Raw genomic sequence first — 16,812 nt, 5'->3', positions numbered from 1 at the left:
ATTACATAAAGTGTATTATGTTTGAATGTATTCTTTTTATGCTAATAATAAAGAGCTATAATTTGTTGCGTGCGACCAACAGTAATTACAGAGCAAAAGCAGCTTGAGAAAGCCGCGTCCAGCCAGCTGCATGGGTTGAGCAATGTAGTGCGGCGAGTTTGTGCTGCCTGCCTGAGAGAATCCATCATAGAAACAAACCGCCCCCTCCCACTCCGAGTGCCCCCGCTTCAGATGCAACTCAAAATACATAAAGCCTCCATGTTGCACAGGGAATGTAGGGCCAGCAGATATGAACTGTTTGCCTTGAAGTGTTAGCTAACTTTCACGTTGAGCAACTCCGCGTTTGATGCATGTTTTTGGACAAGAACAATTCTCCGACGGGCTTCCCAGGGGTTTTCAACGTTGTTCCAGACACGGCCTCACATTTTGGATGATCGGAGCTTCGTTAGCTAACTCGCTAACCCAGGCTACTTGCTAACTTCAGCTAGTTAGCAATTCGGCGTCGGTTGTTTTTGTTTTTTTTAAACCACACATGCTGTCGGTGTTGCCCACAAAATACTTGTTTGCAGCGATGATATTTTGCGGAGAGCCATAAATGACAGCCATTCACTGGCTTCCATTCACCACCGTGCTAGCTGGCTGGCTATCCCCGCTGCCCAAACACTTCGCCACGGACGGTTGCCTGGCTTTGTGGGCTAGCTGGTCATCCTCATTTTAAACAGCTAGCTAACAGTAGCTAGCTAACGAAGCAAGCGCGCTAGTACGAATAACATTGTGGGAAACAAAGCAGGAACAACCACCCGTCTAAATGGACCACATGTCCATAATAACCCAAGTTTCCAACCCGAAGGAGGAGGAAATAATATCTTTTAACCAGGAAAAAGGTAAGAAGAAGTCAGTTATAGGTAGATAACTAATGCTAGCTAGCTAACTACTTTTCTCGACTGACGTTAGCAGTTAGCTCGCGCTTGCTAGCTGCTCTCGCAGTTGAAGACACCGGTTGCCTGTTGCCATCTTCGTATAAAACATGGAAATATGACTAGCGTTAGTTAACCAACTCTTAGTAAGCAACAAGTTAATTAGAGGCCAGAATAAGTTATCGAACTAGCTTAACATTTGTTTGCTGCGCCTTCAACATGAAGAGCGCTCCAGTCTCAAGACGTGTGGTTTTTTTTTTTTTTTACCCCGTTAACGTTTGCTGAATTAAAACGAACATAATTGTTGTCAAACAGTAGTCATCGATACTAAACCCTTTTCATGCCAAATCTTCGCTTTCCCAACATGTGTATTTCATGCTTGTGTTTGTTTTGTTTGGCTACGCAACTGTACTTAATTATTTGACAGGTGATTCACTTTATGAATCACGACCACAAGAAGCCAAAAAGTTGACCGTTGTTTGGTGTGAGGGCTAGTAAAGTTTTCTCAGGGACAACGCAAGTATGCAGACAGAGGAGAGCTATATGCTTCCAGTATTGTTGGATATATAATGTAAAGTGAATCAACACGGACTTTTGCTTCAGACATGAGTCTTTGGTGTGTTAAAGCTATCACGACTTTGATCATTTTGTAGGATGGACAGATTTACAGTGAAATTAGTTCATCAGCTTTTGCCTTTGTTGTACACAGTGCAGCTGCCCTCTGTCAGATGAAGACTGTTTGACGATTATGTGTCTTGTGGATTATCAAGTGAAATTAACTACCAGTTTACAGTTTTTTTTATCACCACCAGAAATCGATTCCTACCTCTGGTACAATCATTAGTTTGAGTTTCAGTTCATAATCATCCACATTATATGGGGATCTCAGGATCAAATTGTAGTGTGTGCCTTCATTTTCACTTGTACTCCATCTTTCATTGCTCCCTATTTATTTCCCCACTCACACTTAAGCATGATCCTCAGTGGAGGTCAAATCTCTTCTTCCAAGACCATAGCAGCTAATATTCATTCAATCCCATTCCTCTGGCTGCTCTGACGCTTTCCGGGTCACCCAGGCCCATGGGATGTGTATCAGTATCACATCTCAAACCTCACTTGTCAGTCCATTAGTAATGTGAGAACTTAAGTCTTTCAAGCATAACAATGCATTCTCCTCTGAGGGTGGTAAAGTATCCCTCATCAAGTACTATGGATTCTGTGTGAATTCAACATATGTGGGCGTCACGGGAGATTATCATTGCAGGTATGTGGGAGTTATGGGAGGGTATCATTGCAGTGTATGGCAGTAGAAATATGCAGATTCCACAGTAGCCATACACACTTTACTAACAGCTTGGTTTGTTTGAGTAAAAATATTATCAATGTCTTTAAAGGTATTTTTTCAAAGGTTTGTTTGTATTCTATAAACCATAATTTGGCGCTTTGGTGTTTGTGTTATTGTGCTGGGGAAAAAGTGTAATTTCAAAGTCATTAGCGGTCACTTGGTAAGAGTAGTGTTGAAATGTCTAGTCAATTTAGTGGTAAGTTCTCAGGAAAATTCCTGTGCTAATGATTCAAGTAACTTTCCCAGTACAAATACCAGACAGCGTGGGCTATGACTTCATGAAAGCAGAATTGTTTTTGCTTTCCCTTTTTGTTTCTTTGTAAGTTAAATGCCTTCAGTCTTTTGGCCGTTTGTCAAAGAAAGTCAGCAAATGTGAGGCATCATGTTGGGCTTGTGGTGTCTAAAGTCTGTTTATAGTATAAATGGTGAATTGAAAGATGGACAAATTAATTGATAGTTTTATTCAGCAAGTACATGTGTAGTGAAATGTTTGTATCATCTTGAACTTAGGTTCTGTTGTCTAGTCAAATTGTCAAGTTATGTTAATGGGGTACCTGGTATCAATTTCACTATTGTATTGTTTAATATGATCTTAAATTGTTCACCAACAGGACAATTAGAGCGGCACCACACACAGACACACAGAAGCTGCTGCATGAAAATCATGCCTATGTTTGTTTGTTGTGCAGGACAAAGTAGAGCAGTGATGCTGCTGTTTGTTTCCTACCTCTTCCATTTTCTCTGAGTCATACAGTATTCTCCCCTTGGGTCTAATATTACCATCATTATATGAATTGTTTGGCTATGTTCTTTCTTCTATTTGTTCTTAACATCTAGAAAACAACAAAGTTTGAGTGTGATGGGAATAGTCGTGGGCTGTGATTATGACCAGGAATTTGTAAAGATCCTTTATTTATTTTGTATTTAACAATTTAACAGATATAATATTTCAGCCTACTCTGTCTCAACAAGGCATGATTCCTAGCTTTATTATTTGGGTTTAATACACAGACTGTCTTTCATCTATTGCAAATCACATAGCATGTAGCCCATTCCAGCAGCTGTCCTAGAGGAATTTAACAGGTAGTCTTCTGTTGCTTGAACAGGCTCCAAACTGTCTGGACAAAAATTGACCACCTTTGCTCTCAGTGTTCCTTTACTGGCTATCTTACGACATGTGCCTGCCTTTCACACTGGTTTGGCTGCCAAGCAGCAGCCTAAATATAGACTCGCTGCCCTGTTGGCCATGGCACCACTGACCTCGAGGACAAGTATAACTACTTGCGAAGATGACAATGATAATTTTCTTCATTCTTGCAGTCATACAAGGTTTTAGTTTGGAAAAAAATGAAAAACCATCCTAAATAAGATTGTTGTGGCTGTGGGCTTTGTCGGTCTACTTTGCTGTAGAAATTTTGGACGGTGTTGATAAAGGGTGGTTTCAACTATTTAAAGTCGCCACTCAGTGAGACTGTTGCACTGGGACCTTAATGTATCTATGAGATGAATGGGTGCCTCTTACATGATCCATTTACCCTTTTGATAAATACTCTTCTTCAGTCATGGAATCCAAGACGTTCCTGAAGATTGATTTATGTGTGGTGGTATGCATTGACCACTGCAGTTGTTCAGTTATTTCAACCAGACAGGTTTTGTCAGTATTTATTTATTTATTTACTTCATAAATGTGTTAAGCATATACATTTTTAAAAAATTCTGATCTACAATTTCACTAATTACCAAGGCAATGAGATGATAAAAACATTGTTGGAATAATATACAATTTACTTATTTTATCATTAAAAGGCTAGTTTCTCTTTTGATAAGTGGTTACCTGAATTCAGGTCAGCAGGGGCCTTTCTATGTGGAGGTTACATCTTCACCTTGTACATGTAGGTTAAGTCAATTGGTTACTAGTGTCCATACAAACATGAGTGTAAATGGTTCTCTATCAGTGTTAGACTTATTAAACAGACAACCTTACCTTACCCGTATACCTTACCTCTTGCTCAGTGTGTGCTGGGATAGTTTCTTGGCACCTGCACAGGATAAGCAATTATAGAAAATTAATCAGTGGAAGTATAGATAGGCTACAGACTGAAAGCAACCAATCAAAACAAACAATGTCTCAATCATTTGATCCTGTGCCATTGTCTCCTTTTCTTCATACACTTTACTGTAGTATACATATATGCCTTTTTAAGGTTTGTGGGAGGCTTAACTCCCTTCCCTTTTTTCTGTAGATTAAAAGAATAAAGACACTAGACTCCATTAGATTAACATATTTACTATTGACAAATAGTCATAGCATGTATGATGCTCAGTGCACAACCTAGATCAAACAGAAAGTTTTAAAATTGCACTGCGCTGAGAGCGTGGGAGTGATTAAGCTTCTCACTGTACTGGACTAAGTCCAAAGCTATATGTTGTGTCAACAACCAAAAAGCCTCCATGTATCTAGGACACAGCATACACTTCTCGGCCCGAGAGAAAAGTGACTGAGCCTCTGGGCACTTCTTTTTCAGACCCCTGCTGAAAGTTGTTATCAAGCCTGCTAATTAATAATTTTTAGTTTATTTATTTGTATGTGGACTTACTGGTACCTCAAAGGCCTAAGACCAAGAGTAACAACACAGGGTGTCCAGTAAATGGGTAATTTTTGGCTTTACTGCAACAGTAGAGCCTGCCCTATTAATGCAAATGTATATGACTGACTGAGTGATCAAGTTACACCATTGGTCGGCCAAATGCAGCGTGACTTGCGTCATCGAATTACAACATTGGTCGGCCTGCCAAGTGTTGGAGTTTACCCCAGTTTGTTGCTCTTCCAAAATTATTTGGTGAATATGGCGATTTAAAATGATAATAATAATTTTTTTTCCAAAAAGCACCTAGCGACAAATATAGTGAGTTTTTGGACAAACCTTTAAGTTCCATTAAAAAAAAGCGTGGCCAGTACTGTCTGGCGAGTGCGAGGCACATCACTCTATCTTCTGTGTTCAGTGAGTGGCAGAGAGGGGCGGAGCAGCAGTTTGTTACCCAGACGGAGGCTCTGCGCTGTCTCAGAGATAAAATAAGAGATATTCTGCCGCGTCTGGCTTTCTCTCTGAGTCATCATTTTACAAGTAAATATAGCTGAAATCACAGCACAGCCATCTTTAACTTATGTGTGTGCTGAATTTTTTCAGATGATGTTGAGTTTATAAAATCAGGATTATAGCAGTTAACTTGTACTCTCAGTGAGCTGAATATCAGTCACTGTTTCATACTTATCCCGTTGTCTGACAACAGAAACAGAAAAACATGTTAATGAGCTTTATTTTGAATTTAGCTCTATTAAAATACTGTATATGTGAGCACAGAGAGTAGGAGAGAAGCAAACAGATAAAGGGCTGAACCCCCGCTGACATTGGGCAGAATGCGAATACGACGCTTTGACGTCAGCTGTTTACAGTGGTTCCACAACAGTATTCAGCTATGTCCTCAATCATTGATAATACACAGTCCAGCCATTTACTAGGTTTTGACCTAGTCTTGTTTTTGGGTCTGAGGAGTAGGAGTTGCAATGTGTTGTGGGAAAGATATGAATAAAGGTACTGGAATTTGACTTCCAGCTTTGTTCATTTAAACCTCTCATTAGTGAATTACTACCCTCCATCCACTCGAGCTGAGTGGTGCATTTGAGGCCCAGTTCGCTATGTGCATGACTCGGTAGTCTTTGGAGTTCTCTGAGGGTCTTTGTGCAGGAAATATATACAGCAGCCGGTTGTAGTGATGAGTCACAGGAAGCTGACAACTGCCTCAGTGTCCCACTTTTACAGTAATACAGAGCTGAAATGACGAGACCAAGTCCACTTTAATAAATAAGAAGTCGTGCGGTGCCAATTAGGTTATTTTTAGACGTAAACCAAGCTTACGACAGCAGATATGATCATCTCATAATGTTACCGTATAACTGAAGCTAGGGGATCACAGAGAACAGTTTGGTAAATTTTCCTTTTCAGAATTCCTGAAAGAAAACGTTCTTTAAACAAATCTCTAAATCAGTTTATTACTTTGGTATGTGGTGGTTGTTGCAGCATTTGGTATTTTTCATTGCATTTGGTCAGATGGTGGCCTTTTATACTCTGGAAAAACTGGGCAGTAGCTGGAATCTTTAATGCATCCTGCTGTTTCATTCCTCTTGCCTGTTGGCACCTGCAGAACGCCCTCTTTGTTTTGGACACTAAGAAGATCAGATAGGACTTTGCTGAGGGATTTCTTTTGGAGTACTTACAAAATAAACTGAAGAGCAGTGTCTAGTCAATTTCATTCCATAAAAACAGTTTATCTAGCTAATTCTTTAGTTGTTTTTTTTGCCCTAGCATGGCCAGAGGCTTGTGAACTCGATATATCAGGAACTCCTTAAGGGAATTTCATAACATCTGGTACAAACCCCCACTTGGACTTACGGATGAACTGATTAGAAATTGATGGTCAAAGGTCAAGGTCACTATCGTCTCTTAAAGCACATTTTTGGCCGTAACTCAAGAAGTCATGCGCCGATTATGCCACAACTTCACAGAAATGTCTAATGGAGTAAAATTATGAAGTGATGACATTTTATATCCAAAAGGTCAAAGGTGATCTTCACTGTGACACCATAATGTTCAGTAGAAATACTTCTCTTGCGATTATTCAACACATAACTCAGGAACAGAAGGGGAGAGTTTTTTATTTATTTATTTATTTTTAAGTTTTGGGTTTCACACAATCACTGCAAAATATTATTGTTAAATAATGCAGTGAAATAAACTGTAACATAAAACATTATTTATAATATAACTAATAGCCAGATACGGTTTCTAGCGCATTACTATATTATCACTGCTTGACTGAGCAATGACTTGTGGTCAGGTTTCAGTTACTTAAAATAGTCGCTGAATGTTTTAATGTTATTTCCTTGTTGATGGATGCATATTATGCGTAATTTGTCTTGGGGTGAAGGAGCTTGTGTCGCTGATAAGATGTAGTCAGCACAGCATGCCCTCACTCGCAAGACAATAATTAATGCCAGTGATAGAGGGAAGTGATGGAGAGGTGAAGTAGTGCATGTTGAAAGTGTTTCATGCAGCCGTGACATGTCGTGACTCTGGCAGTGTCTGATACTTCTGACTTCACTTGTGAGTATTTATAGCTGTAGAATATAGAAGTGAAGTAATCTTAAACCAAACAGTGTGGTAACTCCATATTATGCCCCTTGCATGACATGATATGAGGCTCCGACTGCTTTTGTGGCCTCAAGATACGATGATATGTTGGAATGTTTTGTCAGAGTAACACTTGACAAAGCTTGAGTGATGTAAAAATAATTCGGGTATTTATGAGGTTTTGTTGTTCTAAGTGATACAAGCTTGTTTTTAAGAAAAGTTATATGATGTATTTTCTGTAGGCACAGTGTTTCCTATGATGAATACCTGCTGGGTATTTGTTTAAGGCCAGGAGAACAAAGTGGCATAATATCAAGATGCCAAAACATATGACATAATGCTATTTGCTCTTCACTGGTCTTCAGTTGCAAAAGCATTCTGGTTGTGTGAGCCGAGGGGGTAAGCAGTGGGGACTAATGGGTGGAGAGGAATGCAGCCTTGTATAGGCTCTGCGGGGTCTGAGGGCCTCCCACCTCCTCCCTCCCCTCTCTTGTGCATGTCCAGGCTGCTTCAGTCACTCACCTGCCAGCTGAAACATGGGAGGGAAACATAAGCAAGCGTTCAAAATGGGCCAATCAGGAGACAGGAGTCACAGCAGGGCAAAAAGGAGGAGGGAGGAGTGCGCAGCTTCCAACTTGTCACTATTAATAAAAGCTCAGTGTCTGATTTAGGCCCTGCTCCGTAGTCCTGGAATGAGAGGCGATTTGCAATCAGAGCAGAGTACGCTCTGAACTGTCGCTATGTGTGACTGATGAAGTCACCCGGCCAGCGAAGTTATTTTCTGATCGGTGCTTCTGCCAGGCCTGGTCAACAAATCCAGCACTAATGCCATTTAATCATACCGTCAAGGTCTCACCTTTTGTTGTGATTCAGTGCAGCTCACACAACTGGGGCCACAAGGAGAATTGTAATGAACACATAAGTTTGTTGCCAGTTATTCAAGCAGCACCCTCAACTCAGCATGCAAATAACCAAACATAAATGCGTCTCAGCTTCAGCCTGCTCCATTTTTACAACAGAACATTGATTTGCATATCCACTTGTTCACCCCTCACTCTCCCACCCCCTCCTGTTGTTCTGACAGCGTCCCAGTCGAACAGCAGCCTAAAGAAGCAGAGGAGCCGGAGCATCTTCAGCACATTCTTCTGCTGCTTCCGCAACTACAATGTGGAGCCACCAGCCTCCAACACCAACACCAGCTCGCTGCCTCCACCTGTTGAGGAGAATGGATCACCTCCTAAGGTGAGCTGCTGCACCACTACGTGCCAAATGTCCTATTTTGGACTGGAACAAGAATATTCCCATCTGCATATCTTTTGAACTGTCAGTTGTAAAATGTCTTTTTGTGAATAGTGTTTTCTCTTTTTTTCTTCATATCCATCGTCCTTTTGTTTTTTTATCTCTTTCTTTTGTTCTCCTTCCTACCCCTCACCCTGTTTTGTATGTGCGTGTCTATCTCTCATGTGTTGTAGTGTGACCAGGTCGAGGTCATCCCTGTCCCTAGTGTATGTATTGCCTTTTTTCTTTTCCTTTGCATGCAGGCTGAGTGGGCTGGTGCTGGCACATCCTGTCTGTGTGGGCTCCAGTGCTCCTCAGAGGGCTTTAGCTCTGCTACCACCCTGCAGTTCATTTTCAGCTCGTCGTAGCACTGGCTGTGCGGAAGGTGTATATGCACCTATGGGTTTAAATGGTGCCTCAGTGCCTCATCTGCATGAGTGACACTTGGTGGTTTGTATGCTTTCAGAACTACTGTGACACTAACTGTCTAACAAGTTAAGTGTAAAAGAGTTTCTATTAATCGCCTCAGGAGCTTCCCTGCAAGAAATAAATCCATTTATTATGCTACTTATCCATGCAATTGAATAATGTGAGTGAGAGTTAAGCTCCACAGTAGCTCCTAGTCCGTTTTCACCCTCAGCTAAGAGGTAAAACTAATTGATCCTGTCACTCATAGAAGGAATTAGTTGTGATCTGCTTATCTAGTGGTCCGGCCAACAAACCAGTCAAATCACCTATAACTGACCATATGAAGCTCAACTCTTCAGATCCATCAAATGTGAATGGATGTCTGAGTGCTAACACAGCATTGTTCCTGCATTGAGGCAAAATTCCCACGACTTCAGTTTATTGCCATTTTCTTTTTGAGTGATTTCAATGAAACTACAGCTGCTCGACTGCAGCAACAGCTAACCTTTGCATGGCCCTTGTCTGGGAGAATGTGTAAAACTTAATTTAATCTCCATAGATATGAGAAAGATCTAAGGCGATTTCAGACATCTTTACTTTGATGGTCGCTGAAGCAGGAGAATGTCTGGTGATGAAGAATCCAATAGGTTGTCACGGTAAAGCTGTGGGTCCATTAAACGCATCGTTTCAGACACGGCTTTATCTCAGCTGCATTGTTACCCATGGAGATGCTCTTCCTAACGCAGCGTTGGCTTTTCTGCTCAGCCTCACACATTAATTTATGCAAATATATGTCTTGTATCAAGCTCGTTTTCTCAGTCTCTCTTTCTCTCTCTAACATAATCACTCTCTGTCCATATATCTGACACAATCCGCCTTGTCCTCCCCACAGCCACCAGCCAAATACCTCCTGCCAGAGATGAAAATATCTGACTATGGCAAAAAGTGTGTGGTGATCGACTTGGATGAAACGCTCGTCCATAGTTCATTCAAGGTAAGAAGAGGCCAAAGCTCAAATTGAGGTTTACTATACTATTGATCTTCTGCGCTGTTGTACATTGTCACTTGTCGATGTTTGAGTATGAGCTGCTTCTATGTTAGAAAGATACAATCACCCGTTGGCTCGAACATCTAAATCTTTACTTATGCAACTTGTAAATAGAAAAAAATAATCACAACTGTCACTACCCTGAAAACATACGGGCATTTTACTCCTACAGCGTCGTTGACATTCAGCCAATAACACGCAGGAAGTTACAGTTGTGTCAAATCCATTAGGTCACTGTGTAAACAAGCCAGGAGAGAAGCAGGTGGCAAAGTCTGGGCTGTGGCAAGAACAAGGGCCATATTACAGCCCTGATTGTGCCTTTAGGATAGAAGCAGCATGATGATAGGAAAGACTTAAGGCCGACTGATGTTGACAACCGGCTGCAGGTTACAGAATTTCTTCATTGCACCATGTACAAAGCTGTATGAAGAAGTGCAGCAATAGTAACCTAGAGGGACTGTTAAACTCCAGAATATGTTGTGCGTGGTTCCTGTTTACAAGCCCCCCCCCCTCTTTTTTTCCCTCAACTCACCCTCTGTGTGTGCAGTTCCTGATTGAGGAACGCCACCTCTGTCTGTTGTGTTAGATTACTAAAGAGGTTACAGTGAGAAGAACAACCAGGAGGGATTTGTTTTGGCAGAAAAAAAGAGACCAATTATCTTCTTCCTGACAAACTGTGAATTGCAGTTTTTTTAAGTGTTACTGGTGGGACCTCTGCTGGACAGTGGGGGTACTACATCCACAGTTTGACGAAAAATAATGTGCTATTGTGTTGTGTGTTTCTTCTCGCAGCCCATCAGCAATGCTGATTTTATTGTTCCAGTGGAGATCGATGGTACCGTTCATCAGGTACTGTGCACACAACAGAAAAACATTTTTTTTACCTCTTTATTAGGGGCAAGAGCAACATTTTGTTCCTGTGTGAAGATCCTGAAGAGAGACTGGCTGTGATCCAGTTCAAGTAATCCAGGATAGGCTGTGTGTATCCTGGTTGGCCTATTCATGATTACTTGCACTTGGTGGCAGCTGCTGGACTGGTGAAGGGGACACGTGAGAATGATGTCTTTTAAAGATGGTGGTTAGTAGGTGTGTAGCAGGGTTTTTTTTTTTTTTTTTTTTCTTTAGCCGTCCTCACAAGCTGTTGTTGTAAATAACATCACACAGTCTTAATACTGCTATAAATTACACTGTGGAAAATTATAGTAACTTGTGCTCCCTCGCAGAATTAGTGCTTCCAATGTTTGTCTGACACTCCTCCCACACCATGTATGTTGCCTAAACTCTGTGTGTGTCTTGCAGGTGTATGTGCTCAAACGACCCCACGTGGACGAGTTTCTTCAAAAGATGGGAGAGCTATTTGAATGTGTGCTGTTTACAGCCAGTCTTGCCAAGGTGCGTTTAGACACAGACATGCTTTCTGTTCTGACACTTAATCTGGTAACAAGTCAGTGACGCCCGCCCACGGGTCTCTGAACATTTCCTATTTCCTTGTTTTGGTCTGTGCTTTTCATCTGCTCTTGCTTCACACTCTAATTTCCTGTCCATCTGCATTTTTTGCATCTTAGCCAATACAGCATGGGTAAGTTTAATGAGACAGATATAATCATGTTCAGGGATTTTTCTGCAGTATCAAATATTCCTAATGTTGAGTTAAGCAGCTGAGCTAAGTGTCAGTGGTGCTTGTTGTGTCATAGAGTAGTGTTTCCTGAGGCATCTTCCCTGCCAGCTAAACACAGCTGTGAAGGATAACCTGCTCTACTTTCTTTTGGGATAATAGTGGTAGCATTTAGATTTTGCAAATTGTTCTCATAGTTTTCTACTTGAGGCCTTTGACCGCAAAGATGTGCTTTTTAATAAAGAGTATTCAGAAAGTATTAAGTACCCCTTCACCTTTTCACATTTTTGCTGCAGCCTTATGCTAAATCATTATTTATTAATAAATGTTTTCCCTCTGTGATCCACACTCAACACGCCACAACGACAAGTGCAAACAGAATTTTAGCTTTGCTCTGTTTAGATTTCCCTCAGCCTTGACCAGTCTCCCTGTCCCTAACGCTGAACAACACACACACCCCCCCCCCCCCCCCTGTACTTTCTGAATGCATTGTTGCAGTTGGCTGTAAAATTCAGGATCTGGCTGATATTTGTTTTGCAGTATGCAGACCCTGTGGCAGACCTGCTGGACCAGTGGGGTGTGTTTCGAGAGCGACTCTTCAGAGAATCCTGTGTTTTTCACAGAGGAAACTACGTCAAAGACCTCAGCCGGCTGGGACGAGAGCTCAACAATGTCATCATCATTGACAATTCACCTGCCTCTTACATTTTCCACCCAGAAAATGCTGTGAGTCATAAACCATTAACAAAACAGTTAGAAGACTCTTGTTATCCTGTGAATTTGCCCCATAACCAAGAGTCCCAGGCTCCCGTTGTGTGCTACCTTAATATAATCCTTTATCTTCCATAATATTGTATTTTTCGTAACATTACGAAAAAAAAAAATACTTCAGACAATAAGAAAAACATTTATAGTTAATCCTACAATTTACTCCTGGTTGCTTTTTAGCAACAAAATCCGAGTAGATCTTAAACAGACGGTAACTGGAGGTGGTTTCCCCCGTCTCCTCAGGTCCCAGTCCAGTCCTGGTTTGACGACATGAATGACACGGAGCTGCTGGACCTGCTGCCTTTCTTTGAAGGACTCAGCAAAGAAGAAGAGGTTTACGGAGTCTTGCAGAATCTGAGAAGCAGGTAGCAGGACACATCGCCGCGGCGCCGCCTGTGCTCTCCATGCTCCTCTCTGTCGATCTCTGCCCCTTTCTACAACCACATCTCTCAGACTCAGGCAGATCTTCCCACACGCGCCCCTCTTGTCTCTGCCCCAAGGGGACGCTTTGGAGTCTCACTGTGGAAACCTTAATCCTGTCTCTGCTCTCATCTCCTGGTGACTGGCTGCCTTCTGTGTGCCATCAGAAAAAAAACAACAAAAAAACACTCAATATCCCAGGAGCACTGTGTCTCACAAAAACCACACCAGAAAGTGTACAGAGCGTCCTAAGTTGGTAATATGGGGGGACAAAATGCTAAGAGGTATGAACTCTGGTCTTTATTTTCAAACCAACAAAGTTTTACTATTTGGTGAAGTGCTTATTTTAAAACCAAAAAAAAAAAGAAAAAAAAACATCTTTTTGTCTGAACCTTCTTTTGTGGTACCACACAAAAGTCTGAAAAGATTTTGTCCTCGTATTGTTGCTATGCAGGCAGTTTCTGGTAGTAGAAAGGACTGTGATTCTCTTTTCTTACCGAATGAAGTGCCTTGTGTGAATGTTGTTTATATGGGGAGATATTTTGTACACGGCATATTTCCAGAGTACTTCAGTCTTTTCACACACAATATGCTTTAAAGTGGACACAGAAGTATCTTTATACAAAAGTTTTGACTTTAGTTTTTTGATCATCAAACGCTGGGTAAATGTCTCCATATTATTTTTTTTTTTTTTCCAGTATGCTTGTGCCATTATATAGATGTGACTTTGTTTCTTTCTGCTTTCATTATACGTAGAGATAGTTACTTTGTTTTAGACGATGGAGTATGTTTGCAATTTGCGTTTGATAGTTTTGATCTGAAAACTCAGATAAAAATTGTGCCATTTGTTTTTCTGTCTCCCACATTACCCCCCCCCCCCCCCATCTCATTTTATTATTTGCCAAATAAGGAAATTATTTTTTAACAGGCTTCATATCTTTAACTGGGGTTCAACTGTAACTGTTAAACCATTAGTATAGTATTATAGGTTTTATTCTTTTTGACAAATAGATGTCAAATTCATTTGTATATTTTTATTGTTATGAGGTCCTTGTTTGTCATGTTATGCTTATCAGACAGCTAGCTTTTAGCCCACATTTTTTATTTTTTTTTGGGCACATTTAAGTGGTGCAGCTCCACCCTTAGGGGGTGATCTTTCTCCAGAATTGTACACAGTTGCGAAGGTATCCCTTTTGTTGCTTCAAATGGTCCGGGATCTCACAGTAAATGGGTCGAGTGCCATGTTTTTATGTTTTTCATGAGGTTAGTGTCTTTAGGGAATATAGGATCGTGTCAGATTGAGTCTGGACAGTGTTGAAATCACACCGTTCTCGCCTGATTTACACACGGTGACGGCGTGGCTCCGCCCAGCCCCGGTGTAAAACCAGTGGAAGACGACGTGTGGTGTTTACCTTCCCAGACTCTTTTTAACTGCTCTTCACCTCAGTGCCTACCTTTTTGAGAAGGAGCCACGCAAACCGAATGCTGCAACATTAGCTACCATGGCAATAAACCTTTTTAGGGGGCGTTTCCATCCCAAGTATTTGGTTTGGGTGTCTAGAGCACTTGACGAGACCGGCCAGGAAAGGTTTGTTAACAGTAACGCCGGCCTGGTCATCACAGTGACTTTCAGTGTTCATGTGAACCATTTTTCACATTTTGATCCAAAAAACTGGACATACACATAAACCATAGTCCTTTTTAGTCATGTTATAAATAACATTTTGATTTATCTCATTATTATTTCTGAAACTAAAATACTGAAACAACTTGAATGTTGCTTGGTCTACTTCAGCAACAGCAGCCAAACAACCTTGTATAGTGAACTACATTGCCATAGCTGTCAGCTTTTGTTGTGGAAGGAAGTGAAAGAGGATGCCTTCCAAACCTACAGATGGGTGCTCAGTCCTGGCCTCTACATGTTAGAGGGGTGGGGTCGGGGGTCGGGGGTCGGGGGTGGGGCAGCTCCAGATGAAACTACTGGGCCACTGCAAAAGGACTGTGAAGAACCTCACCATGGCATTAATGCCTTACTGCCCATGGAGGCACAAAGCAATGTTTCTTCATTAATTCCAAGGCTACATCCACAAAGTTCGGCATCGTCTCATTAGTTATGTTCTTATGGAGTGTGAGAACGGCTCGGCCACATGTGGTCCGGTGAATTAACATTGTGAAACATTAAATTCAGCAATGAAGCATGAACAAGCTCCGTCGTGCCATCTAGGGATCGTACCCCCCCAACAAACCTTACTTGCTCTATTGCTCGGTTTATGGGTCATGATGTTATAGTAAAAAGACCTACACTACTTCATAATTTCCACCATATTTTTTTCCAGTTCAAAGGCTGCTGCTCCTACAGGCGTATTAAACCATTTTCTTTCTTTTGCATAAGCGTTTGTGTTGGTGATGAGTGCTCTGCTCATGATGATGGTTTCAGTGCAATGTCGTTTTCTAAGAAGTGTTTGGTCCACTCTTCACAACCTCTCAATGATTAACTTTCTCTGAAAATGTTGTTTGTATCATTGTGATATTTTTCTACCTACCTTTTGTCAGTATTTGGTTTGAAAAATTGCATATTACCCATTGTATCCAGCTTTTTGTTCGTCTTTCTTTCATATCTGTAATGTCCCTTTCTCTTGCCTCTTGGTAAGAATTCTCAGTCAGGTCTCGTCTTTCCTATCAGGGGACGTGTGTGTGTGTGTGTGTGTGTGTTTTGTGTGTGTTTTGTGTGTGTGTGTGTGTGTGTGTGTGTGCGCGTCCTTACATTTTTTTCTTTTTGTGTGTGTGTGTGTATCACCTCACTCGTAATCACACATTGATCATTTTGTATTGATTTAACACCAAAGTTCTACAACACTTGAGTTCAAGTCACTGTTCGTTTTCTTTTTTTTTTTTTTTTGCATCAGGTTCTTCACTTTTTGTTCTTGTTGGCTTACTTTGAGTGTTGGCAACGTGTTGTCATCCTGAGCATCAGTTTCTTTTTCCTTCTTTCCATAATAAAAGGCTTCATTGAAACAATTCGGTCATGTCTATTTTTTTATTTTTATCTTCAAATGTCTGATACATAAATTAAGGCCAAAGATCATCTTTAGTCTGGTGTGATTGAGGTTTCCACTGTTTTCTCTGACTTCATATGAAACTCCAAAAGTCATGAGAGAGAATGTTACTGTGTCCTGTTACTGTATTTTACAGTCAACGTGTTTATTTTGCCATTAATTTCCTTACAGATAAGTCACAATAAAGCACATTTTTATGGAGAAATGTTGCTCGTCTTCTGTCAGCAGACTAATGGCAAACAGACTCAGTTTTTTCGCAGCCTTTTTTTCACTACTACAAGCTTATTTTATCTTACAATAATATTTTTCTGGTCACTTGAGTGCTGTGGGAACAAGCGGTAAACAAAACTGGTAAACGTTTTATGTTGATATGGCAAACTTGTTAAACAGTTGTCTGTTTACATATTCAGCAAATAAAGAGCAATGTTAGTATTCATTTCAAGTTGTGTGTCTGGCGTCCTGATCCTGGATCAACAATGAATTAATAATATACAGGTGAAGTGAATTACATTGTACAAGCACACCTGGAGAGGGAGGTCTCATTGAGCCTCCAACTCAGTCACCTGGCGTTCGGCTGACCAATTAATACTTATGATCACTCAGTCAGTCAGCGACATTCGCTCCTTAGAGCTGAACTGCAACATGGGTAATATTTATGTTATAATCAGTAAGAACAAACTCCTTCACATTTAAGTAGTCATGTGATCCATTGCTCATATTCAATATTTCTTACAGTCGCTGTAAGAGCTGAAGACATGAAGTCACTTT

The 16,812-nt window shown here is 41.0% G+C and overlaps 1 protein-coding gene across 2 annotated transcripts; it reads left to right on the top strand.

Annotated features, from left to right (window-relative positions):
- Positions 1–103: 103 nt before the first annotated feature.
- On the top strand, positions 104–16,480 carry LOC130178558 (CTD small phosphatase-like protein). 2 transcript variants are annotated; one of them, XM_056390901.1, is made up of 8 exons: positions 104–884; positions 8,536–8,693; positions 8,924–8,956; positions 10,030–10,131; positions 10,978–11,034; positions 11,485–11,577; positions 12,341–12,526; positions 12,812–16,480. In XM_056390901.1, exons 1-8 carry the CDS (start codon positions 809–811, stop codon positions 12,935–12,937), a joined length of 831 nt encoding a protein of 276 aa, XP_056246876.1. In that variant the 5' UTR covers positions 104–808; the 3' UTR covers positions 12,938–16,480. The 2 variants fall into 2 exon arrangements, with proteins under 2 accessions (XP_056246876.1, XP_056246877.1); XM_056390902.1 differs by lacking the exon at positions 8,924–8,956 and having other exon boundaries at positions 105–884.
- Positions 16,481–16,812: the final 332 nt, after the last annotated feature.

The sequence above is a fragment of the Seriola aureovittata genome, chromosome 12 (genome assembly GCF_021018895.1).
Source record: "Seriola aureovittata isolate HTS-2021-v1 ecotype China chromosome 12, ASM2101889v1, whole genome shotgun sequence".
In the NCBI taxonomy this organism is placed as follows: Eukaryota; Metazoa; Chordata; class Actinopteri; order Carangiformes; family Carangidae; genus Seriola; species Seriola aureovittata.
This window is presented reverse-complemented; position numbering and strand designations above follow the sequence as displayed.